Below are 27,184 nucleotides of genomic sequence, written 5' to 3'. Positions count from 1 at the left end.
AATTTTTGTCTTTATTTTTATCAAAACTTTGCATGCACAACGTTAAAATTTTCAAATTTTAATTTTAAGAAAGTCACACTATATATTGATAAAAACATCTATTTCATATCTTTCTAATTTTTATTTTGCAAAATTTTTTAAAATTGACATTTTTAGCAAAAGCATGTTTATTTATTTCATTTTTTTTGCACTTATCACAATTTTTATATTTCACATCATATAATCATACTAATTTAATTTTTAACTAATAACAATTATGTTATATACACTAAATTTATCACAGGATTTGACATGTGTATCTAACAAAATTATCATAACTAAAATATTAAATAAATATATTATATAATAATCACAATAACATTTTATATTAAAGTAAAAAATGTACCTTAATTGCAATAGTTTTACTTCTCAATGTGAAAATCCAAGTAGCATCACAACTTGAAAATACTATTTATAACATATAAAAAAAAATTATGTTGGATGTAAAAAAAAATTACCTAATACAAAGAGAAAAAATAAATGAAGAAGATGAAAGAAGAAAATGTATCTTAATTACAATATTTTTGCTTTTTAATGTGAAAATCCAAGTAGCAACACAACTTGAAAATACTATATATAACATATAAAAAAATTATGTTGGATATAAAAAAAATTACTTGATACAAAGAAAAAAAATAAATGAAGAAGATGAAAAAAGAAAATGTACCTTAATTACAATAATTTTGCTTCTTAATGTGAAAATTCAATTAGCAACACAACTTAAAAATACTGTATATAACATATAAAAAAAATTATGTTTAATATAAAAAAAATTACTTGATATAAAAAGAAAAAAATAAATGAAGAATATGAAAGAAGAAAATGTACGTTAATTGCAATAATTTTGCTTCTTAATGTGAAAATTCACTTAGTAACACAACTTAACAATACCATATATAATATATAAAAAAATTGTGTTGGATATACAAAAAAATAACTTCATACAAAGAGGAAAAAATTTAAATGAAGAAGATGAAAGAAGAAAAAACCTGATAGTTTTTAAAATTTAGTTTTACTTAATACAAAGGAAGTCTTCCATTTTTTAAGATTAGTAGTTTCTGGCTTTTAAAGCCAGCAAAATAATTCACGGGCACGAATAATCATGTGAAGCCAATAATTCAACATACTATACAAGAGCAGAGGGAATAAATTCTCTGCAATATTTCTGCAATATGTCTATTCCAACATACTATACAAATTGCAATTGAAACCGTTATTTCATTTGGTGGTTTTAGTTATAAAAAAAAGCCAAATTTTGTTAATGTGATAGATGATGGGCCAATATACAACATTACCAGTTTGACTAGTGGTTTTGAGAGCAATATTACTCTATCACACTGATACAAAATAACGAAAGTTTTATTTCAAATAGCAATTTCTTTTTCAAGTGTTAAAACGTATAATCGTTTTTTTAAGTGGCAGTTTCTATTACACTATATTATTTTGATAAATAATTTAAAATTCATATTATTTTATTAAAATAATTTTTTAAGAATTTGTTTTACCATGTCATTAATTAAATTAAAATAATTTTTTATTACATAATTTTTTAATTTTTTTTAATTTGTTTAAGTTATTTTTTTTATTTAATAAGTTTTTTGACTGCTCAAAATATAGTATAAATTGTGACTTCTTTTTATTAGAAACTTTGGATTTTCTACTAATAGTGTCTGATAGTGTAAATTTTTTTTCTATTAAAATTTAATGATTTAAATTCTTTTATGGACCACAAGATAGCAAGTTCTCAAAATAGTAATATTATGAATCTTTTTTATCATTTAAAATGAAAAAAGTTTAGTTATTATGAGAAAAATTATTCTCGTTTATTCATATCATCTTTCAACATAAATCTTTAATTATCTGTAATTATTTTTTTTTTCTAAAATTGTAATGATGTTTTTAACTAAGTGCGAAATTTTTAATTATCTGTAATTATATTTCGATAAATTTTCTCGTCTTGTCTTATTTGAGATGTTATTGTATTTTTCTTTTATTTAAGCAAGATAAATTCATTAATAAAATATTGAAAATCTGGTCGAGAGATTCTTAGTTAATTAAGTTGATTATTTCCTAAAAGAAAATAAGGATTCAATCTTCCTTCCTACGTGCCTGAAATTTATGCATGCGTTATTTTCAACCAAAAGAAAAACATTAAAAAAAATATAGATGACAATATTAAAAACGGCTTAGGTTAATTTCACGTTTCTTTACTACATAAATCTGTGGATGGACATCAACCTTAGTTCATATATATATATATATATATATATATATATATATGTCGAATTCCCCGGATTTGTGATATGGTTTTTTTTTTTTTTTTTGCTTTAACTTTTTTATTAAAGAAATCGTCAAGGAAGGGGCTCAGTCAATACGATAAGATAGACTTTTGAGACAAATCTTTGACATAAAAGATGGGATGAAAGGTCAGGCATTATTGTGCTGTTAACAACTGATTATTATACATCAACGAACCATTTCTCAAGTCTCCTAACAATTCCACGAGAGTAGTTGAGACTTTGACTTGAGAGGTAGGCAAGACATATATGTATAACTCAAATCAACCATACGATGAAATTGTACCTCTTGTATAAGGGGCGAAAATTGACCCCAATCATGAAATTTTCTATCTTCGTTTTCAGGTTTTGCCACTGTCTTCAGAGGTGAAAAGGTGGCCACATATACACTTCAATATTTTGGTCCCGCCACTGCTTGCGGTTGCTTGTGATTAAAAACACATCCCCAACTTCCACAAATGATAATCCTCCTATTCCACGAAAGAAATTTTAAAGAAATAGAGTTAAGGTAGTCTCTCAGGTTGTAGGTCCAAATTCGTATCTTTCATCCTGGTTGACGTTCTCACTGGATGGACTCATCCTCCAATTGGATGGGCTAAGTTAAATTTTGGTAGTGGTGTTTCCCAAGATGGGTGGGTGGATTTGTTTGTAACATGGGTTTCTGTGAACTGTTTTCATTCTGTGCTTTAGGGTGTATTTCGAGGGTTAGAGTTGGCCCAAACACGTCAGCCGAAACTAATATTGTAAGGCAAACCCATGTTTTGGAGAGATCATCACGTGAATCCTTGGGTCAATTCCATGAAGAGAGTAATATGCGGCAGGACGTGTTTTAATGGGTTAGTGCCTGTTTTCCATATCAGGCCCATGTCTGTATCTTGCGGTCAGTAGAGTTGGGCTAAATAGCGTCGACTTGTTCTCTGGATTCTGAAGAGTCATCCAAAAATAGATTAATTTAAAATTTTTTTTACTGATTTTGTTATTATAAATTAAAGTTTTGTTAAAGAGTTCATTTTCAACTGTAACTAAAATTCTTAAAAGTCCAATCACAACACAACTCTCATAATAGAGTTAAAACTCTAAAGCCAATTAACTGATGATCTATAGCTTTTGCAAAAGGATATACAGAATACCTGTCTTCAACACCTCGCTAGGCAATCATGGAAGATACAGAGGCAAATACTGAAATCCTAACAAGAAGCAAAAAAGAAGCAAAATCGATGCCGCCATTAACACTGCAATACACAACATTGATCATTTATCCCAGTTGCCTGAAGCCCTTGTGCTCCATATCTTATTTTTCCTGCCGCCAAGAGATGCAGCTCGCACCTCTATTTTATCCAAGACTTGGCGACGTTTCTGGAATTCCCTACCAACAGAGAATTTCCGATTCAACTACTCCTCCAAAAGGAAAGATTCTGAAGCTGTCAAACGCATGGACAAGTTCATTAAATCCATTGATGATTCGTTGCAAAGACTCCAAGGCCGGATGGCAAAAATCGGAACATTTTGCTTATTTCTAGGCTGTTATCAACAAAAATTGCCCTCTTACATGAATGATTGGATTGGATTGGTAGCCAATAACTGCATTCAGGAGCTACATATTGGTGTTTGCTTTATCTCTGCAGAAGATATCAGAAGGTCAGTTTTGCCTCAGGCCACTTTTCTAGCAAAACCATTGATCGTATTAAAGTTGGAAGGTTTTACCTTGGAGGACAGTTTGTTTAGAGGTGATATGATGCTTCCTTGTCTACAAAATTTGTCTCTATTCAATGTTCACCTTGGCAAGTGACGGCAGAAAAGCTACTGTCTTCTTGCCCTTCGCTTGAGCAATTTTCTCTTCAATCATGTCAGGGATTGGTGGATCTTTCTATTCCAAACCTTCTCAGGCTCAAGAAGGTAATTGTAGATGAATTAGATTTTATTGACATTGGAGCATTCAATCTTGAAATTCTTCATTGTGAAAAGCTTTCATATGAATTAGAGCTGAGTTTACTTGTTTGTAACAATCTGAAGAAGTTGAGATTATCTTCCCCTATTACCAACCAATGGATTCAGGAACCTTTTGATAAATTCCAATCTCTTGAGATCTTGCACTTGGAATTTATCAAAAGGTTCCTGAATCCATTGGTTGGTAATAGGGGAAGATAATCTCAACTTCTTGGCTTGTATTTTAATTTGCTTTCCTTGTTTTGCTTTGATTGAATTAATGGACGAAGATTTCATTCAATCATATGGAGTGGGCAGACATATCTACACCCCAACCAAGCAATCTTGATCATATAGAGATCATTCATATTTCATCCAAAATTATGAACAACTAGTCGGCTCTTTTGGATGGAATATTATGCTGTACTTATCCAAGAACTTTAAATGTCGAATATGGGCCACATCATGAGCTCATAAAAGTAATATCATTGTAGAAAAAAGTATAAATGCTTTTTCTTTTTTGACTTAAAATCTATTTTCATGATTTGCAGTTCCTTTGGAAGAGTTTCACCAAAAAGGGATGAAATTCAACAATGTTTTAGTCGCCATTGCTTGTGTTGGCGGCATATCTTGAAAGATGTTAAGATTAAGAGTTGAGATTGGGACTGTGACAGTTCTACAGAGTCAGAAATTGAGTTGAAAGGAGGATTTGAGTCATTGGAAAATCTTGAATGTGAGGGGAAAGTTATCTTTGAATTGACATGGTGAGTAGAAGATCAATCTACTAGTTAATTTGACTATGAGTTTATCACCATCTTGTTGAATTTGATATAGAATTTATGGTGTCTGGACTTTTTGTTTGAACATGGAAAGAGGAAATTGTTAAGTCTACTTAAGAAATTTTTTATTTTATTATTTGACAAATTTCCTTATTTGTTTTCTTCAGTTGGGTTCATTGAAATTTGTGATTAATATAATATTTTAAATTTCATAAAATTGTGATTCATTAATCAAGATTAATTAATTCTATTTAGTTAAATTAAATATAATTTTAATTTTTAATATTAAAAAGTAAATTGTTAATGTGTCTCAAGAGAAAAGGTCATAGTATTGGTAGAGGGAATTTGGGCAAGCACACTCAGATGGTGAAGTGAATATAAAACTCAGATTAGACTGAAGAGTAAGATGAGAGAAATCAAGAGTTTACTTAAGACCTTGTTTGGTGGGCTTATTTGATGAAATTTTAAAATTATATATATATATATATATATATATATATATATATATATATATATATATATATATATATATATATATATCGATTTAATTAATAATTGATATATTATTAAAATAATTTTACTATAAAATATAATAATTTTATTCTAGAATATAATTTTTAATTAATTAAGTGTATTTAAAATAAATTTATATATAAAATTTTCGGATAAACCATATAAACGGTAGCTGAGGTATAAACAAGAAACAGAAAAGCGAGACGCAAAACTCAGCAATAGAATGCAGCAGGGGAACGAGCCAAAGAGAACCAGGGTGGATAATTCCATCGTCAGCTCAACAATGGGCACTGTAGATCGTTTATCTCAGTTGCCGGAAATAACGATACTTCGAATCTTGTTTTTGCTGTCGGCGAGAGATGCAGCTCGCACCAGTCTTTTGTCCAAGGCATGGTGGCGTTTGTGGAGTTCTCTACCCACAGAAAATTTCGAATTCAGGTATTCCTCTTTTCCACAGAATTGCGTGCCGGAGGAAGGAGAAAATATGGGAAATGAGGAAATCTTGGACAAGTTTATCAAATTCGTTGATGATTCTTTGTTCAGGATCCGCGGTGACAAAATAAAGATTGAATCTTTCCTTCTACATCTGCCTTACTGTGAATCTAAATTGCAGTCTCACATGGATGAGTGGATAGAATTAATCACAAAGAACCCAGTTAAAGAATTCGAAATTTACTCTGATCGCTGCCATGCACATAGCGAATGGTATGTTTTACCCAGGACCATATCTGTAGCCAAATCCTTATCTGCATTGAATTTACAAGGTCTTAAATTGGATGAGACCACATTTCTGGGTCATTCCAAGTTTCCTTGTTTGCGAAATCTCTCTCTATCGAAGGTTCATCTTAGTAGAACAACGGCTGAAAAACTGTTGTCTTCTTGCCCTTTGCTCGAGCAATTTGTACTGAGATCATGTCTGGGATTTAGTCATCTCTGTATTCCAAATCTTCCCAAGCTAAAGAAGGTTGAGGTTTATTACTTGGATGGTATCGTTATTGAAGCATCAAATCTTGAAATTCTTGATTGTACAATTCTTTCTGGTAATTTGGAGCCGGGTGCACTTCTTTGCAATAATCTAAAAGAATTGATAGTACATTCTAACCCCACAATCATCAACCAGTGTATTCAGCAAGTTTTTGCTAAATTCCTCCAACTTGAAACCTTGCATTTGGATTATAATTTCTCTTCATACGAACCATACCGCATAAGTATTATAATTTCAAGACATCAGCTTAAGAGCTTAGGTTTATCAGTTTCCGGTGATCCAGAGGCGATTGAGATTAATGCTCCAAATCTTAAATCATATAGATTCTCCAGTAAAACTGTCCCCTCTTCATTACTTATGAATGCTTCAAGTCTACAAGAGGCTATCTTTGAACTGCATATGGAAGATATTTTTGACATAGACACAGAATGGTTTCTTAATTTGCTGAAATATCTTATGATGTTCAAGAACCATAAATTCCTGTGCCTGACAATTTTCTCTAATGCGGTATGTCAACTCAACCTATGCCTTCTTATTTTTCTTTTCTTGTTGTTTTGTTATCTTTCTTATGTGTTCTTTTTCTGCTTTCGTTCTCCCTCTCTTTTTTCTTTTTTTCTTAATGGTTGAAGAGCGTCACATTTAATCCATTGGAGTGGAGGGGACGATATGGTTCTGAACTACCAGTAATTGAAAATCTAATATTACGTATGACTTCAAGCAAGGAAAATTATGAAGCTCTATTGAATGGATTACTATGGTGTTGTCATCCAAAAACTCTATCTGTGCCATTGGAAAATGAACGAAACAGAGAACTATTAAAGGTACATAATCTGTTGTATGCACAAAATGACTTCTTATATAGCTACATTAACTAGCATATATACTTAAACATGCAGAAAAATCAACTTGATTTTGATTGTTGATTCTATATGAATTACAGTTCCTTTACAAGGCTTTTACAAAAGAAGAGGATAGTTTCCGGCGATCATCTCACTGCAACTGGCGGCATCACTTAAAAGATGTAAAGATCGTAGGCTTAGAAGTTGTTGATGAAAAAGGTTTGGAGTCATTGTTAACTTTTGAAGGGTACAAATTAGTCACATTTGAATTAACATGGGGAGCGGAAGATAAAGGTTTGGAGTCATTGTTAACTTTTGAAGGGTACAATTAACAAGTTTCATATCTACTATTTCCAATAAAGCAGCATGGTTTATTAGTTTACATTAGCCATACACCTTGAGCTCTCTCTGCCATGCGTGGAAAACAGGTTTTACCCGCTAGGAATGTGTATGTTGTCCTTATTATGTCCTATTAGCCTTCAAACATATGCTACCTTTTGCTTATAAACTAACCATTTATAAATACCTTCAATCATGAATGGTGCTCATTGATATCATAGAACTTTCTGAATTAAATTGATTCAAGGCTGTTGCAGAACCAACTATTGAAGACTACTGCCCAGAGTCATGCTTGTCATAAATTCAGTTGAAGCATGATTGTCATGCTTGGAATCTCCCTGCTGATCGATGAAATGCATCAACAGCTTCCAGTTGTGAAGTTCATTTTTCTTTTTTGTTTCATGATTGTCATAATTAATCTCCTTCCTTTCTGTTATGGCTTAACTCTGCCTAAATTCTTACATTATATAGAAGATTCAAACGCTCAGGCATTTAAGTCCACCCCGCCGCGACCTGCTGCTCATGGTCATTATTTTTATAATATAAAATTAGATATATTAAAATTTTTTAATTTTATCACAAATTTTAATATATAATAATTTTATCTTAATTGCCAAAGATTATTTCCAATGTATTTAATTTGTCTCGTTCAACCTTCAATTTTATTTTTTGACTAATTCACAACTACTTTTGATGATCTCATTCTATTATTATTATTATTATCAGACCTTTCAAGCTTCATTTTAACATTAAAGTGCATTAAAATTTTTAGTTGTTTAATAAAATTGAGTAATTTTATTTATGCACTCTTTTTTCTGTCACCATTAAATTTTGTCCCTCTATATATATATGAGTATTAAAAACTTGAAATATCTTAAGATATTATTGGAGTTGAATCCTTATAAATAACCTTGGATAAAAAAATATTTAAAGGTTCTATTAATTAAAATTGAATATAATTACAATAATTTTAAACAATTAAAATAAATTATAAATGAAAATATTTATATTTTTTTATCTTTAAGCCATTAGAAAATTTTATCAAGTGCCCAACGCATAACAAAATCCATAATTTGATTTGTTAATTTTAATGACTTTTTATTTATTATGTACTTATTTATTATTTTAACATTTTTTATAAAATTTTTTAAGTTATATTAAATTATGGTATATTAATGTAAATAATGAATAATTATTAATTGAGCATTTATGTAATAACCTGAAAATTTTTAAAAATAAATAATTTATAAATTTGACTATTATAATATTATTTTATTAAATAAATATATTTCATGGGATTGTTATTATTATTTTTAGTTTTAAATTTAATTTCTGAATTTTGAATTAAAAATTTTCTTGATTGTGAAATTCTATAATTTTATATTTTAGATATTATTATTATTATTATTATTATTATTATTATTATTATTACTGTATTAAATTAAAATTACTCTTAATTAAAATGAATTGTTGGACTTTTTTGGGAGGTTCTAGAAAGTTTATGGATCAATTTATAGTTTTGCATTTAAAGTAAAAAAATAAAAATTAAGTATCAAGCTACGTACCTCTAATTGATTTTTTATCTTTTGGTTTCCCTTCCTTTTCTCCTTCTTCTCTCTTCCTCCTTCCCCTCACCACCACCAGGCACCTCCTCCGACCATCCTCCACCCCCGGCAACCTTGCCACCCCTCCAATTGCCGGATTTTGGCCGATAATTGGACAAAAAAAATGCTCAAACACCCCCAAAATAACCCAATTAGTTTTTTTGCTGGATCTCTCACATCCCGTGACCATTTTCAGCAAGATTAGTACCATAACACTCATTTTCTTATGGGCTTCGCATAGATACTAGGCTTGCACAGTATTGTTTCCCGGTTTGCGTGAATCAAGCTTAAGAAATTTTAGCTCATTTTGGCTTATGGCTTAATTTCTCTCAAATCGATTTTTTTCTTCTCAAACATTCGAGTATACCAGCCTGTTGTACACTTCAAGAATTTCGAAACGATACTAATTCGAGAAATTTTTGACATTGAAAAGTTTTCGAGATTCACGAGCTAACTAGTAAGATTTCAGGTCTTTAAAACTATCTTTTAGGTTAAATAAAATTATATTCTAACTTCTTATGTTGTGAGCTTCATTTAAGATTTTTTCGTTTTGGAGAAATTTCATGGGCGCCCGAGACTGCAGTTTTAGTCCGAACGCACAGGCTCCAAGACCCACCTCAGAAGTAGATCAATATTATAGTCGTTCTCCCATTTTCAGATGCCAAGGACACATTCCAAGTGTTAAAATTAGCATAGGTAACCTGAAATGCAAATTCACCCTAAGTTGAGCTATAATTTGATAATTAATAAAATATTTGTGGGTGAATGAAATGTAGTAATTTTAATTGTAATATTAAGATAATATTATTAAGGACATTCAGGAATATTTATAGACTTTTTGAAAGTGATATTGGATATTTTTAGACAAAAGTGAATTTTAAGCTGTTCAACTAAAGTTGAGCAATAACATTAGTTAATTGGTTTTGACAAGCCTCAAATGGGTATTGTATTGTGTTGTGTTGTAAGCCTGAGGCCTTTGGGTTTGAGATATAAATTGTATTTTCTTGCAGGGAGGTTAGGTTCTAGGTATAAGGAAAACTCTGTAGAATTTTCGGCACAAAACTAGGAAGTCTTTTATTTCTATAATTAATTATTATTGGTCTATTCTTGATAGTTCTTTGGTGTATTTGCTTAAGTGATCCAAATCAACCATTTTCTTCTTCTCAGCAGAACTAATAAGCATTAGGTTGTACAGTGAGTTAGATATTGATTATTTGTAGTTTCAATATTATTTATATTTGGTATGCTCATGCATTGTATATATATTTTTTCATACTTAGTTAAATAAATTAAAATATTCATATTACCACACATTTAATTATTATTAATTATTTGTGATTGTCACTCTGAGGATAATTTGAAATGTGCTATATATATATATATATATAATGGATATGATTGGACGAGTAGTCACGACTTGAGCTAGTCTCGCTGGAATTTGATTCTTATGGATATGGAAAGTCGAGGTGAAGCAAGACTTTGAGTTGATCTTGCTAGTCGCCGCACTTAGATTTAAGCGAAAGTCCAGCTTTAATTAAGTTTGCTGGCGGGTCTTAAATTAAGAGAGCTAGATAGGGGATCAGCTCGCATAGTTATTTATGAAAATACTATTCTGGGTGCGTGTGTAGCTCTAAATTATTTTCTTGTGCGAGAATTGGGTGAATTGCTTAATATAAGTACTCGGTGTATATTTTATACTTAGGAATGCATCTGTCTTAGATAATTATAGAAATTATAATTATGATTAATATCTAAATTATCTGAGTTGAACTGTCACGACCCAACCTATGGGCCGGACCGGCACTAGGACCTGGGCCAGCCTAAAGCCCCCGAGGCCCGTAGTAAGCCTAACTATTCATTAACCCAACTTTAAGGCCCATTTGGGCCCAATATCAAGAAACCAACCGGACAGAGTCCGGCCATAAAGTGAACCTTTCAACGGGGAGTTTTTGACTCACCCGACCTGTAAACAAAATATATCATCAATTGGGGAGCTCAGCTCACCTTCCACATACTCATATCAACATCAAAAATAAATGGGAGCTCGGCTCCCTCCTCCAATCCATCAAACATGCATATAATAATTTTACAGGTCCACATGACAATTTATATTACAGACCCGAATCATTTAAATATCTCTAACACATGCTGAAATTCTAGGAGTAAATAAAATTACATAAACATTGATAAACAACCTGCGAGGGAAGAAAGCAGGTTAACCTCAAAAATATCCTCCTGTGGCCTGGAAAAATATTGAACAGGAGTGAGCGTTCGACTCAGAGAGTAAAATATCAATTTTAACCATAATCTCTATAACTATCTAAAAACTAATGCACCCTGTAGAGTGAAATGCAACATCAATAACATTTTCACATCATAACATCAAAAAGGTAATTTGGAGCACTCACGCACCCTGTAACATCAATCATAATATATGGGAGCTGATCCCCTATACAGCTCTCTTAAATCCAACCTGGTGCCAGCGAAGAATTCAGCTCGGACTTCCACTTAATAACCATATCAGGGTCCCAGCGAAGAACTCAAGCCGTGTCTACCCCGAAGGACTGGGTCCCAGCGAAGATCTCAAGTCGTGTCTACCCGTCCTATCCATAGTCCACACCTCATCACACGCACGCCAACGCACGCACACTGCTCCAAATTACCACAACAACATCCATGGCACGCTAACAGTTATGAATGCAACATAAATCGTGCCTAGAGTTTAACTACATAAATATATGCATATAAGTGATGCATGGGCATGCTTGAACATATAATAATATCGAAATTACAATTAAAATTAATATTTTACTCACAGACTTAATAACGGTCACTGTGGCGACTGGGCGGAGGAAGAAGGCTGTCCCGGCTCACCTGACAATTACATTACATTTATTTAATACAAATGACTCAATACAAATCAAGAAAAAGACCAAATACGTCCTAAGTCGTGCCGAAAATCCGGCAGAGTCTCCCCTATACCTAGGACCTACCCAACCTGCAAAATGGCTCAAAACACACTTCTATATTTACAATCCATATATTCACAGCTCAATCATATCACACAGCCCCTCCTGGGCCCATCAAATCAATCATCTATCACAATGTGTAAAATTTCAATTTAGTCCTTATAATTGACCATTTTTGCAAAAACTGCCCAAATAAGCTTTAAAAATTCTAAAACTTTGCCCCGCGGTCCTTAGCAATATTACTAAGCTATTGCAAAAAGAATCATAATTTTCTAAGCTACCACGAATATTTTATAGATTTTTAATCCTATTTAAGCACTAGAAAATTACGAAAAAGCAAGGTTCGGGTTTACCTTTGCCGATTCCAACTTCTGGGACGCACTCGGGACGTCTGACAATGGGGGGGTAACCAAAACCTCGATCCAATTCGGAGACTTTTCCGGTAGCGGGTCTGTCTGGCCGGAAATTCACAGACCCGGACAACTGTCGAATTTCCTCGAATTGAGGATACCTACACGAAGCCCATAACACGGGGGTTAGCACATAAATTTTTCAGAATTTTCTAAGCTCATTAAATGCTCTAAAAAACACTGCGAAGTTCCGTGGGACCTACCGAAAAACGGTGTCGAAAAAATTCAAAATTTATGTCGCCGCGAAGCTCTCGACGAGTGGAGTGCTCTGGTACTCTCGGTTTTCTCGTGGGGTTCACGGTTTGTGAGAAATCTAGCCCAAAAGTCGAAATGGGCTAAAAGCTTCCCGAGCAAAAATTGGACAAACCGCTCGATGCATTTCGGTGTTCTTGGTGTCTATGGAAAGCTCTCGCCGAGTAGATGATTTTAGACATAAGACCCGGTCCGATTGATGGCCGGATCGACCGGATTTTGGCTGGGAAGTCCAGGCGTCGCGCGCACGCTGCGCGTCCGTTCTGAGGCCGTTTTCCGGCATTCCAGGCGGCGGCCGGCCGTAGGGGAGGGCTGAGGTGGGGCGCCGGCGAGGTGGGGACGCAGGGGAGGCGGCGGCGCGGCAAGGGGAGGAGGGAGGAGGGAGAAAAGAGAGAGAGAAGGGGAGGAGGTCGACGCGCGCGGGAGGAAGAAGGAATAAAAAGAAAAGGCCGGTCCGATTCGATCGGTCTTATCCGGTCCGGTTCGATTCGGACGGTCCGATTCAGGGTACAAAATTTTAAATTTTTACTCTGCCTCGGGACCGAAAACGAGGTCCAAAAATTCAGAAAAAAATCCAGAAAACTCAGAAAAATTCGTAGACTCCAAATATATTTTTAGTTTTGCCACGTGTTCTTTAAATTAATTTTTAAAAATCATCAAAGTTTATATTTTCGGAAAATCGAACCCGATTTTTAAAATCCGAAAAATCTCAAATAATTTCATAAAATTTAATTAAAATTAAAATATCAATAATACTCATAAAATAATAAAATTTAAAATTTTGGGGTGTTACATGAACACTTACCTCTATTTAATTTTTTTTCCTAGGTGACAGATGGATATTATTTTGGAGTTAACCTGCTTTCTTTCTCGCAGGAAATTTGAAATGGTTAATGTAATAATTGTTAATTTTATTATTCAAATCTAAGACTCTACAGTAGCTGTAATAGTATTCTTGTATTGTAAAACTAATGTATTTGGCATATGGTGCTTCTGTAATTTTGGATTTAGTGTGAGCTGAGCTCTCCATTTTGATATTAGATATTGATTTGGTTTGTGACGAAGAGTTGAGCTCTACAATTGTGGTTTTGTTTTTGATATAGGTCAGGTGCGTTTACTTCCCATTGGATTGTCCATTTTATAGATGTACTTTATTTGTTTGTTTTTTTTACGTTGGGCCTTCCCTTTTTTGGGTTTAGTTATTTGATTGTAAATTACTTAGGCTTGCTGTGGGTTTTAGGGGTCTTATACCGATCCAAATCCTAGTGCCAATTCGGCCTAGAAATTAGGTCGTTACAATATGCTTTTATTAAGAATCAAACCAGTGATAACAAAAAAAAAAAACATAAATATTTTTTTTATTCATCAACTTTAATTTGAATAATGAAAGTTACCAATAATTTTTTTTATTAGTATGTTAACTTCAATTATTAAATTATATTTTATATTTAAAAAATATAATTTTTTTTATCTTTATTGTGTTATAAAAATTTATTATATCAAAAATTATATTATAAAATTTATTTTTATTTTAATTTAAAAAATAAAAAATAAATAGAGCCGAAAAAATGTAAATGAGAAAGAGAGAGCGTAAAGAGGTAATTTTATTTTGGCAATTGGACAATCTGTTATAACATGTTGTGATTTTTTTAACAAAAATTAAAATTAAGTGATATTATTTTAACAAATTGAAATTGATAACTGAAATGAAACAATTAATAATTATAAAATTTTCATTATATTATTTTAATTCATAATCCTTAATTATACATTGCTCATTAAAATTTCTAAATTTAACTAGACATTAACATTTAAATTATTATATTATAAAATATTTTATTTTAATTTTAATCATGAATCTTCAATTTTTCCCTGATTAAAGCACTACATAAAATTATTAAATGTATTATGTGCTTTTCTCTAGTATTTAATTTTAAGCAGTTACATATTTAGTTAAATTACTTATAAATGATTGATAAACAATCAATATATTTGATAAAAAATAGCTATTAAGCACATTTATTGTTCAAATGACTAAAAAAGATATTAAATGAGATTTATAATGAAATTTTAAAAATTAAATGTGGATAATATAGTAAAATATTTGGTTAAATCGACTTATAAGCACATGACTTATAAGTACAAAAATAAAAAATTGAGTTCCCTAACTTTTTTTTTTTTTTTATAAACAAATAACACCCTATATTTAGAGTTTATAAGTTAGTTTGACCAGTTTATAAGTTAAGATAAATACACTCTAAATAATTTTTTCTCATTTTTTTAATAATTAAATATTAAGGTGGTATTTAGTTTAGTGTTTTGAGATACATAATAGCTATTTTTTTATCCAACAGTTACTTTATATATATTTGGTAAAATTTACGAATTAGGTGTTGATATAATTGATTTTATTCTTTATCAGTTGCTGTGCGATTATTTTATAATTTTTTAAGTTTTAAAATTTTTTATTTAAATTATATTATTCTTTTAAAATTTATTAATTACAAATTTGTGTATTTAAATTATTTGTTTATATCAATAAATTATTTATATTTATAGAAATTTATATATAAATTTAAAAATATTATAAATAATAATTATACTAGTTATAATGTTGATTCTTATATAATAAGAAAATATGTATACACATTAAAATTATTTTTTTTAAGAAAATTATATTTTAAACTCTTATATATGTTATATAATAAATTAATAATTATATGTATATTTCAATAATAAAAATAAATAAATAAATAAATAAATAAATAAATAAATATATATATATATATATAATTTTACATATAAATGGTAGTAGTTTTAGCAAACCCATATTGGGCATTGTGATTCATTTGTGTCTCAGGCAGCATCTCCTCATGTAGCAATAGATAGTTCTTTCTACCATCCAAATTATTTGAAAAAAAAAAAAACAAAATCAGAATTTCATTCTACAACTCCAAAAAAAAATAAACTCAGGAATTTCGTTCTACAACTCTGTCTATATATATATATATATATATATATATATATATATATATATATATGAGATAGATTTTCACTTGATGTTATTACGTGACATTGTAAAAAAGAGAGTTTGTCACGTGATACTTACTATATAAAAATTATTATAACTTATAATTATATAATTATTATATTTTATGTTAAGTATTTAATTTTATTTTTAATTTATTTTTAAATATTTTTATTATTATCATTGTTACTACAATATTAATGAATTAATAAAAAATATTAAATATATTAAATACATTTCATTAATTTTATAAATTTTTTATTTAATAATTTTTAAAATTTTAATTATTTCATTTAATTATAAAAATTTAAGAATTATATATCATAAAATTAATAAAATGATTTAAAATTATACTATAAAAGTAATCACATAGAATTAAATATTTTATTTTTTCTCTCATTTTTATATATTTAATAAATTTTAATTTACTTTAATATTATTTTATTTTTATTTATCTTATATTAATATGTATTTAATAAAGACATATTTTCAATTATATATATATTGAATGCTATATATATAATGAATTATGAAAAAATGAATAAAATTTTATTTTCATAATTATGGTAAATAAGAATTTTATATTAATATTCAATTTTCATTATTTTGTTATATTTTTTATACTATATTTAATAAATAATTAATACTATTACTTTAGTAAATATTAATCGTGTTATATTGTTTTATTATTATTTAAAATTTTTTTTAAGGCTATTATTATTATTATTATTATTATTATTATTATTATTATTATTTAGTTATTACAAATGTTTGGAAAATTAAATTTAATTAGAGATAGAAAAAATTAAAAGTTAATTAGACTAATTTATTAATTATATTAAATAAACATATATATATTCCGTTTCGCTTTCAGGTGGTCTAAATTTTTGTAAAATTAATTTAAGAAGAGATAAGATTTTAAATCTATCACAATTATGTCAAATGATAATTTTTAATTAAATTTATTAATGATAATTTTTTTTATATTTCTTAAACAGTTATATGATATAATTATTATATAATTTAATTTTTTAAATATAATCTTTAATTAATTTGATTTTTAAATTTAAATAATAAAAAAATATTAATTACTAAATATAATTACCATTTATTATAAGATTTTCTGAGTTTTAGTTTGAAAATATTAAGATTCACATTTACTTTAAAAAATCCAAATTATTAAATTAAATATATTTATTATAATTAAATTTAATATTTAATTATTAATAATTTATCAACTCAAAACAATTAATTTCAAAATTTAACAAATATTATCATTCCCAAGCGAAATTATAGTGTAATGTTCTCAACGAATGGGGAGGCAAACCCATGTTTTGGAGAAATCATCACGTGAAGACCATTGGGCCAAGTCCATGAAGAGAACAACACCTGTACATGATTTAATGGGCTTGTACGTGTTTTCAATATCAGGCCCATGTTTTTTTTTAACTCATTATCTATTTCTATTTTTATATTTCGATTTGATTCAATAAAAAAAAAACTCATAATCATGAAATTTATTCAATTATCATGCTGTAAATTATAATAAATTTATAACTCAACTCATTGACATTTTACAATTTTATTTTGAAATATAAATTTAATTTACTTTATTCTTTAATGGAGTCTATAATTTTTTCATAAATAATTTTTTATATTTTAATAAATTTTATAAATTAAATATATGTAACCTCTTTTTTATATTAATTTATTATTGTATGAAAGCCATATGAATTTCAATAGTAAAAACAATAAAGTGAGAAAAAATTAATTAAAAAAAATAATTATATCCATAGTGCCATAGTGCCATCCATAGAGTAATGCAATCCCCATCACTATATCCATGGTCACAGCCGCCACGTAACGTCCTTCACCACAATTGTGACCACCTCCGTAACCACCTTCATGGTAGCAACTATACCCACCGTTACATTCATTTAATAATTTTAATTGGAAAAATATCCATTTATACTGGTATATATATATATATATTACTGATAAAATGCTGTAAATTTTTTGTAAAAAATAATAAAAAATAAAATTAATTATTTAATACAATTATATAGTAATTATTAAATTTTAATACAATTGTATAATTAGATCAAATTAAAAAATCAAATTACTTTCTTCCTCTCAAAAATAAACTAAAATTATCATGATTATATATGCATATATCTATTTAATTAATAATTGATATATTATTAAAATAATTTTATTATAAAAAAAAATTATATTTTAGAATATAATTTTTAATTTTTGATTAATTAAGTATATAAAATAAATTTATATATAAAAATTTTCGGATAAACTATATAAACGGTACCTGAGGTGTGAACAAGAAAAAGAAAGGGGGAACGCAAAACTCAGCAATAGAATGCAGCAGGGGAACGAGCCAAAGAGAAGGAGGGAAGAAAATTCCATCGTCAACTCAACAATGGGCACTGTAGATTGTTTATCTCAGTTGCCCGAAGCACTGATGCTTCGAATCTTGTTTTTGCTACCGGTAAGAGAAGCAGCTCGCACCAGTCTTTTGTCCAAGACATGGCGGCGTTTGTGGAGTTCTCTACCCACAGAGAGTTTCAAATTCCGGTATTCCTCTTTTCCACGGAATTGCGTGCCGGAGGAAGGAGAAAATGTGGGAAATGAGGAAATCTTGGACAAGTTTATCAAATACGTTGATGATTCTTTGTTCAGGATCCGCAGTGAGAAAGTAAAGATTGAATCTTTCCTTCTACATCTGCCTTATTCTGAATCTAAATTGCAGTCTCACATGGATGAGTGGATAGAATTAGTCACAAAGAACCCAGTTAAAGAATTCGAAATTTACTCTGATCGCTGCCATGCACATAGCGATTGGTATGTTTTACCCAGGACCATATCTGTAGCGAAATCCTTATCAGCATTGAATTTACAAGGTCTTAAATTGGATGAGATCACATTTCTGGGTCATTCCAAGTTTCCTTGTTTGCGAAATCTCTCTCTATCGAAGGTTCATCTCAGTAGAACAACGGCTGAAAAACTGTTGTCTTCTTGCCCTTTGCTCGAGCAATTTGAACTGCGATCATGTCTGGGATTTAGTCATCTCTGTATTCCAAATCTTCCCAAGCTAAAGAAGGTTGAGGTTTATTACTTGGATGGTATCGTTATTGAAGCATCAAATCTTGAAATTCTTGATTGTACAATTCTTTCTAGTAATTTGGAGCTGGGTGCACTTCCTTGTAATAATCTAAAAGAATTGACAGTACATTCTAACCCCACAATTATCAACCAGTGTATTCAGGAAGTTTTTGCTAAATTCCTCCTCCTTGAGACCTTGAATTTGGATTATAATTTCTCTTCGTACGAACCATACCGCATAAGTTTTATAATTTCAAGACATCAGCTTAAGAGCTTAAGTTTATCAGTTTCCGGTGATCCAGAGGCGATTGAGATTAACGCTCCAAATCTTAAATCATATAGATTCTCCAGTAACACTGTCCCCTCTTCATTAATTATGAATGCTTCAAGTCTACAAGAGGCTACCTTTGAACTGCATGTGGACGATGTTGTTGACATAGACACAGAGTGGTTTATTAATTTGCTGAAATATCTTATGATGTTCAAGAACCATAAATTCCTGTGCCTGACCATTTTCTCTTATGCGGTATGTCAACTCAACCTATGCTTTCTTATTTTTCTTTTCTTGTTGTTTTGTATCTTTTCTTATGTGTTCTTTTTCTGCTTTCATTCTCTCTCTGTTTCTCTTTTTTTCTTTAATGGATGAAGAGCGTCACATTTAATCCAATGGAGTGGAGGGGAAGATGTGGTTCTGAACTACCAATACTTGAAAATCTAATATTAGTTATGACTTCAAGCAAGGAAAATCATGAAGCTGTACTTGAAAATCTAATGTTAGGTATGACTTCAAGCAAGGAAAATTATGAAGCTCTACTGGATGGATTATTATGGTGTTGTCGTCCAAAAACTCTATCTGTGGCATTGGAAAATGAACGAAACAGAGAACTAGTGAAGGTACATAATCTGTTGTGTGCATAAAATGAGTTCTTATAAAGCCACTTCAACTAGTATATATACTTTAACATGCATCAAAATCAACTTGATTTTGATTGTTGATTCTATATCAATTACAGTTCCTTTGCAAGGCCTTTACAAAAGGGAAGGATAGTTTCCGGCGATCATCTCACTGCAATTTCTCACGCTGGCGGCATCACTTAAAAGATGCGAAGATCGAAGGCTTAGAAGTTTTTGATGAAAGAGGGTTGGAGTCATTGTTAAGTTTTGATGAGTACAAATTAGTCACATTTGAATTAACATGGGAAGCGGAAGATAAAGGTTTGGAGTCATTGTTAACTTCTGAAGGGTACAATTAACAAAGCAGCACGGTTTCTTAGGTTATATTAGCCGCACTCCTTGAGGTCCCTCTGCCATGCATGGAAAACAGGTTTTACCAGCTATGAATGTGTATGTTGTCCTTATTATGCCCCATCAGCATCTGTCTTCCCAGGTTATAATTAGCCTCCAACCATATGCTACCTTTTGCTTGTAAACTAACCATTTATAAATGCTTTCATTCATGAATGGTACTCATTAATATAATAGAACTCTCTGAATTAAATTGAGTCAAGGCTTTTGCAGAACCAAGTATTGAAGATTGCTGCCCAGAGTCATGCTTGTCATGAATTCAGTTCAAGCATGATTGTCATGCTTGGAATCTCCCTGCTGATCGATGAAATGCATCAACAGCTTGTGGTTGTGAAGTTCAATTTTTTCCTGGAAATCTGCAAGTGCTAGGGGACCTGTGTACCCAAAAAAAACAAAGAAAGTTTCATCAGAGTGCCTAAGACACTTCTTATATCTTTTACATTAGTTTTAAATTGCTCAACCGGAATAACGAGGGGGAAAAAAATCTGCAGACCAATTTCTGTGACCAAATCCCAATATAAGAATAATTGAGGGGAATAAAGTTCAGATCTCCACGGTTGACACTTGACACACCATTCCGATAATAGCATCTTATTCACGTTAACTTTCCCGGTTTATGTTTGACCATACCAAACTAAAGACAGATAAATAATAAATTCTTATACAGCAAGAGAAGTAAAATGATGAGAAAACTTCAGTAATACAAAATTGAAAGTTGGTGTGCTTCAGCAAATTGCTTTTTTTTTTCCTCGTTAGTTTCCTGAAAACGAAAGCAGAAAATGTTAGAGAAAGAAGTTGGTGAGATATCATATCAACAACTTGCACATTATTTGCTTATATTTCTCAATATTAGTTTTATATGGCTGACTAACTAAAATGAGAAACATTGTATTCACACTTCTTATTCAGCCTAAAAATACAAGAATTTCATCGCAACTTGCCAGTAGAATATGATTGTTCTGTAGGTCTTAATACAGTTTGAAATACAGAGCTATCCCACTGTATCAATACATGTCCAATGTATGTACATATGTATGAAAGACCTCTTGAAATATTGTCTATTTTAAGTTATAAAAAAATAAATTTTATATCAGCTTTTTTAGTTTGTCCATTAATTTTCTGTTGTGTGGTCTACAGAATTAGTTGATTACTTTAACCAAGTTTCTGGTGCCATGTACTATTACATTGATCATAGACTTTTCTGTGTAAACTAATCAAGATATTCTTTAATTAATAAATAATAAATTTGCACCATTGGGTAATTAACAATCATGTCAATGCATATATATATATATATATATATATATATATATATATATATGTATGTATGTATAAAACATACAGTTGACAACTTGAAAAGCCATTCTTTCCCAGGGGGGGAAGGGCATCGGAAGAGCAGTAGAGATGTTTTATGTGTTATTTGGTTGCCTAGCTTTTCAACTGCTGGTTCATGGGCAAGATCAATCAGGTTCCTTCCCTCTCTCTGTCTCTCATGTGATGATTCTAAACTTTCCCTCTGATTCTAGATGCATGATTAAGTTCATTAGGTCATATTTGTGGCCTTTAAGTAGATTATTAATTCTTCTGGCTATTACCTTATAGGCTGCGAAAGAATTGGATGGTTATGGCCAGTTTTGTCTTGTATTTATATCACTTTATTATTAACATGATTGCATGAAAAATCCTATGTCAGCTCATGTTATAACAAACAATCACTTCATGAACTGACAAAGACAAGAAGATAACCAGCAGTGGGTCCTGCAGTTCTTTCGGTGTTAAGGAGGTGCATTAAATTAGATTGCAAGTCATTGTTAGGAAAAAAAACTGTTATATTTTTTCTTGATGAAAAGACTGATTAGCTTGCCCTTTATATCTGTTAAAGCTTTTCACCCTCAAGAGGTTTTTGATAAACATTGCCTAGAAATGATCCAGATGTCTATGCTGCAACAATTAGTTTCTGTTCTGCAATTGACAATTTACATGTAGAAAAAAAAATATATGGATAAAAAAGAATGGCCTCCTGATCTAAATTTCTATGTTTTATTCAATGCTTCCACAAGTTTTATAAAGGAAAGAATTATCTAAAGTTTTTTCCAATGGATTGAAAAGCTTCAAGACTCATGCCTCCATCTCTAGCAGAAATCAAGAAACAGTATAGTTTAATTAGCATCTTTAGTAATTCTTTTTTGTGTTTCAGTGCTCACCATTACTTCTCCTGTCTTCAATGACTTCTCCTTCATTATTTTTTCTTTTTCCTATGATGTTTTCTTGATAGGAAAGATTCAAAAAAGCAGAATATTGCCCTGTTTATGCCTGCAGTTTTTCCTCCTTTTATTTTATTGGAAAGTACAATTGATCCTGACTTACAAGCTAGCACAACTACCTAGCATTATCATATCTCTGTAATTATCAAATTATTTTTTTCAGGTTTCCTAAGCATTGATTGTGGCACAGTTGAAGGTTATATTGATGATAAAACTGGCATAGCTTACGTTCCGGATGGACAATATATAAGTTCTGGAGAGAATCATGATATTGCTGAAGATTTCTTGAGTGGAATTTCTCAGCAGCTTTCAAATGTTAGAAGCTTTCCGCTTGGAGGCAAGAATTGTTACAACTTAACTACACCACAAGGGAAGAATAACAAGTATTTGATTAGAGCAACTTTCATGTATGGGAACTATGACTCCAAAAATGAAGTTCCAGAATTTGCAATCACTGTTGGTTTTGATGAATTGGACATTACATTTGAAAATGCGTCTCAAATTCGAACGGTAGAAATCATACAAGTTCCTAAAACAGATTACATATATGTATGTCTCCTGAAATCTGGCTCTACAATACCCATTATATCAGCTTTAGAGCTCAGGCAGCTAAACAATGACACTTATAAGATCCAGTCTGGATCATTAGTACTTGCCACAATGCTAGATGTTGGTTCAACGACAAATCAGATTGTCAGGCAAGAAACACTGAGGAAACCTATCTTGATGAAAACTTTTTTTTTTCTCCCTTTCTCTTTGCCCTGAAAGTAACATATCACAGCTTTTCATTAGGTACAAAGACGATATGTATGATCGCATATGGCAACCACTAAACGTTTCAAGCTGGAAACCCATTAGTGCACAATATACTAGTGACATCTTAAGCAGTAATGTCTATAAAATTCCGTCTGCTGTTATGAGGACTGCTGTGATACCTGCAGATGGAGGCAAAACGTTGAAGTTTACTTGGTACCCTAATGACCCTACTCGATGGTTTTACATATACTTACACTTTGCTGAGGTTGAAAACACCCAAGTCAGCCAGAAAAGAATATTAAATATCACAGTCAATGGTGGTCCCTGGTATAATGAACTTGTTCTTGATAACTACTTGTCACCACATACTATTCAGCCTAATTTTCCTGTGCGTGAAAATGTGTCATTTTCGATAAATGTCATGGAGAATTCAACTCTTTCACCTATTCTCAATGCATTGGAGATTTATGGTTTGGTAGACGTTCAACAATTACCAACTGACCAAGTTGATGGTATGTTTATTATCCATATGCTTCTTCTATAGTTGCAAGCTAATTATAAGCCTCATTTGCCTCATAAGGAACATTAGTTTTTACCATATATAATATAGTGCTTTTGCATGTAGCTTCACCATGGTTTGCCTTTTTCTGTTTTTAAAGTGAGTTGTAATCTTGTTTACTCGTGGAAACTATTTAGTTGATGCTATCAACAAGATCAAGTCAGTATACACTGTGAATAAAATCTGGCAAGGAGATCCTTGTGCCCCTGAAAATTACTCATGGGATAGTGTGGGCTGCAGATATAATGGTTATAGTTCTCCTCTTATCATCTCACTGTAAGTGAAAACAGGATAATCGGAACCAGCTGCTACAATGTTCCCATGTTTTTCTTCAAGAATTATGAGTGTTTATGTAATGTCTCCAGGAACCTCTCATCAAGTGGATTGGAAGGGACCATAGATCCTCTATTCTCCAGGTTCACATCATTAGAATACTTGTAAGTATAGTGATGCACAAGGCAAAACGCTGCAATCTCATTAGGGACTGATATCAACTTTAGTTTCTCAGGGCTAATACCAAACGTATATGGCTTATTTGCTGCAGAGATTTATCATACAATAGCTTAAGTGGATCTATTCCAGAATCTTTGTCTGAGATTACTTCCTTGAAGACCTTGTCAGTAACTGAAATTTATTAATTAATCTCTTTTAACCTGTTCATCTAGAGAAATAACCTTAATCAAATCAATAGATATGATAGTCTTATTGCCTTAGTGAAACTGCAAAGGTGAGAGTATATTAATTTATATCTTTACAGGAACTTGTCTGGAAATAAGCTTTCAGGTTTAGTTCCATCTGTTCTCGTGGATAAATTTGACAAGGGCACCCTGAATTTGAGGTATGCTCCCAGAAAATCATGAATTCAAGTTCTCTCTATGTATTGCTGATGAGTGTCTGTTTTATTGCTAGTGTTACCAGAAATACAGATCTTTGTTTCCGTAATCCGTGCCAGAAAAAGAAGAAAAATTTTACTGTTCCTCTTGTTGCTTCCATCACTTCAATTTTACTTGTCTTAGGTGTTTTAGCAATCTTGTGGAACTTAAAGAGAAGACAAAAACTTGGTACATTTGCTGCTGAGATATTTTAATCACCTGAACTGATTTTTTTGCTGTTAGTCTTCACATGATTTTTAACTTTTCCTATCAGGATTTATCTTCAACAGTAAGAAAGATGGAAAGACATTGGAGGCAAGGAATCGACAATTCACATATTCTGAGCTTGTAGCAATTACTAATGACTTCCAGAAGGTGATTGGAAAAGGAGGATTTGGAACAGTCTTTAGTGGCCAATTGAAAGATGGAACTCAAGTTGCTGTCAAAATGTTATCACCATCTTCAACTCAAGGATCCAAGGAATTCCAAACTGAGGCAAGTGCTCAATTTTGAATTTTCATACTCATAATTTCTTGACTTAACAGAAATTTACAACCTGAGTATGAGCAGCCAATGTTAATGTATGAATTATATTACAACTATTGACAAGTCTTACACAATTTGGAACAATAGGCACTGCTTTTGACAAGAGTTCACCACAGAAACTTGGCTTCTCTGATTGGATACTGTGATGATGGTCCACACATGGGGCTTGTGTATGAGTATATGGCTAATGGAAACTTGCAAGAACATTTAGCAGGTAAAACAAGATTTGAAGTCTAATTTCACCTGATAACAATGAATAATTTATTTACCATTGAAGCAGATGGGAAAGCAGCTGTATTGACTTGGGAACTGAGACTTCAGATAGGAATTGACACAGCACAAGGTCAGGCACTGGATATGAATATATGATCAGTGTGAATTTTGCTTGAAATCTTGTTTTTTTATTATACTGTTGCATATAAGTAACATGAACTACTGAAATTTTTAGCATTGGAATATCTGCATGATGGCTGCAAGCCGCCCATCATCCACAGGGATGTCAAGACTGCTAACATCTTATTGAATGAGAAATTGCAAGCAAAAGTTGCAGATTTTGGCTTGTGTCGATTCCTGCCATTGGAATCTGGAACCCATGTATCAACTGCAGTTGTTGGCACACGCGGATATCTTGATCCTGAGTAAGCCTAATTTCTTGCTTCTTGAAAACCATATGCAACACCAGCACTTGTTTCAGTAACTAGTTAATCACAGAATATAAGAAGTTTTCATTTACACACATTTTCTCTTGCAGGTATTACATATCCAATCGGTTGAACGAGAAAAGTGATGTCTATAGTTTTGGGATTGTGCTCCTGGAGCTTATTTCAGGGCAGCCTGCCATACTCAAGAACCATGACAATACTCACATAGTTCAATGGGTTAATCCTATGCTTGGAAGAGGGGAAATAAGAGGCATTATGGATCCAAGATTAGGGGGATATTATGACATAAACTGTGTGTGGAAAGCTGTGGAGATAGCAATGGCATGTGTATCATCTAGCTCCATTCAAAGGCCAACCATGAGTGAAGTAGTAGTGGAATTAAAGGAATGCTTGGACATTGAGATGGCCGGTAGAAATAATTCCATGGTGAAAAATGATAGTGAGAATACTGCAAGTTCTATTGAAATGATGATTACGGACATTGAAACTTCTTTAGGTCCCCAAGCAAGGTAGTAATTGTTGTGAATTGTGGGTTTCTTGGTTACTGCAATTTCTTGTCTTTGGTTGAAGTCATTGCCTCATAGTTCATTTAGAAAAGAATATTTCAATTTGCTGCAAATGGAGTTATAATTTTAGTGATTGTAACACACTTTCTATATCATCATAAATTTTCTTTTCTCTGAATTATTTTAATCAAAGTCATAGAAATCAAATTTATAATTATAATATTTTGAGGACATTTTAAATATATATTATAGAATATGATAAATTATACTTCAGCTTATGAGGTTTACTCATTGCTATGAATAAGAAAAATTTTTCAAAAATTACACTTGCATATGAATTATATTTTTAATTAAGAAATTGCCTTTATTAATTTATTACTTTATGTTATATAAAATCTGCTATTCAAAATAAAATATTAAACATTATATAATACAAAAACATTGCTATTAACTGATTTTAAATTAAATTCTCATAATTTAGAAAAAGAGGAGAAATATATGAAGGTAAAATTAAATCAGAAAATTAGAAAATAAGATAACTTTATTAAATAATTTTAGTATTTTAATAAAACAAAAATAAAATAATAAATATGAGATGGGCCGTGGGCTGATTGTAA

The 27,184-nt window shown here is 31.1% G+C and overlaps 4 protein-coding genes across 4 annotated transcripts; all 4 read left to right on the top strand.

Annotated features, from left to right (window-relative positions):
* The first annotated feature begins 3,493 nt into the window (after nucleotides 1-3,493).
* On the top strand, nucleotides 3,494-4,896 carry LOC110649816 (putative FBD-associated F-box protein At5g56700). The gene is made up of 4 exons (XM_058128366.1): nucleotides 3,494-3,508; nucleotides 3,601-4,017; nucleotides 4,188-4,467; nucleotides 4,814-4,896. Exons 1-4 carry the CDS (start codon nucleotides 3,494-3,496, stop codon nucleotides 4,894-4,896), a joined length of 795 nt encoding a protein of 264 aa, XP_057984349.1.
* An 858-nt stretch (nucleotides 4,897-5,754) lies between these two features.
* On the top strand, nucleotides 5,755-7,812 carry LOC110649815 (putative F-box/FBD/LRR-repeat protein At2g05300). Its single transcript, XM_021804527.2, has 3 exons — nucleotides 5,755-7,046; nucleotides 7,169-7,360; nucleotides 7,480-7,812. The coding sequence occupies exons 1-3, from the start codon at nucleotides 5,778-5,780 to the stop codon at nucleotides 7,708-7,710; spliced, it is 1,692 nt and encodes a 563-aa protein (XP_021660219.2). The 5' UTR covers nucleotides 5,755-5,777; the 3' UTR covers nucleotides 7,711-7,812.
* A 10,528-nt stretch (nucleotides 7,813-18,340) lies between these two features.
* Nucleotides 18,341-21,720, top strand: LOC110649817 (putative F-box/FBD/LRR-repeat protein At2g05300). Its single transcript, XM_021804529.2, has 3 exons — nucleotides 18,341-19,623; nucleotides 19,746-19,991; nucleotides 20,111-21,720. Exons 1-3 carry the CDS (start codon nucleotides 18,355-18,357, stop codon nucleotides 20,348-20,350), a joined length of 1,755 nt encoding a protein of 584 aa, XP_021660221.2. The 5' UTR covers nucleotides 18,341-18,354; the 3' UTR covers nucleotides 20,351-21,720.
* A 1-nt stretch (nucleotide 21,721) lies between these two features.
* LOC110649808 (putative leucine-rich repeat receptor-like protein kinase At2g19210) lies at nucleotides 21,722-26,745 on the top strand. Its single transcript, XM_021804517.2, has 13 exons — nucleotides 21,722-21,870; nucleotides 22,830-23,364; nucleotides 23,459-23,934; nucleotides 24,119-24,257; nucleotides 24,347-24,418; nucleotides 24,526-24,597; nucleotides 24,739-24,819; nucleotides 24,891-25,042; nucleotides 25,128-25,348; nucleotides 25,487-25,613; nucleotides 25,680-25,742; nucleotides 25,848-26,037; nucleotides 26,151-26,745. Exons 1-13 carry the CDS (start codon nucleotides 21,807-21,809, stop codon nucleotides 26,572-26,574), a joined length of 2,616 nt encoding a protein of 871 aa, XP_021660209.2. The 5' UTR covers nucleotides 21,722-21,806; the 3' UTR covers nucleotides 26,575-26,745.
* The last annotated feature ends 439 nt before the right edge of the window (nucleotides 26,746-27,184 follow it).

Source organism: Hevea brasiliensis, chromosome 1, assembly GCF_030052815.1.
Source record: "Hevea brasiliensis isolate MT/VB/25A 57/8 chromosome 1, ASM3005281v1, whole genome shotgun sequence".
Taxonomy (NCBI): domain Eukaryota; kingdom Viridiplantae; phylum Streptophyta; class Magnoliopsida; order Malpighiales; family Euphorbiaceae; genus Hevea; species Hevea brasiliensis.
Note: the sequence above shows the minus strand (reverse complement) of the source record. Positions and strands in the feature narration are given on the sequence as shown.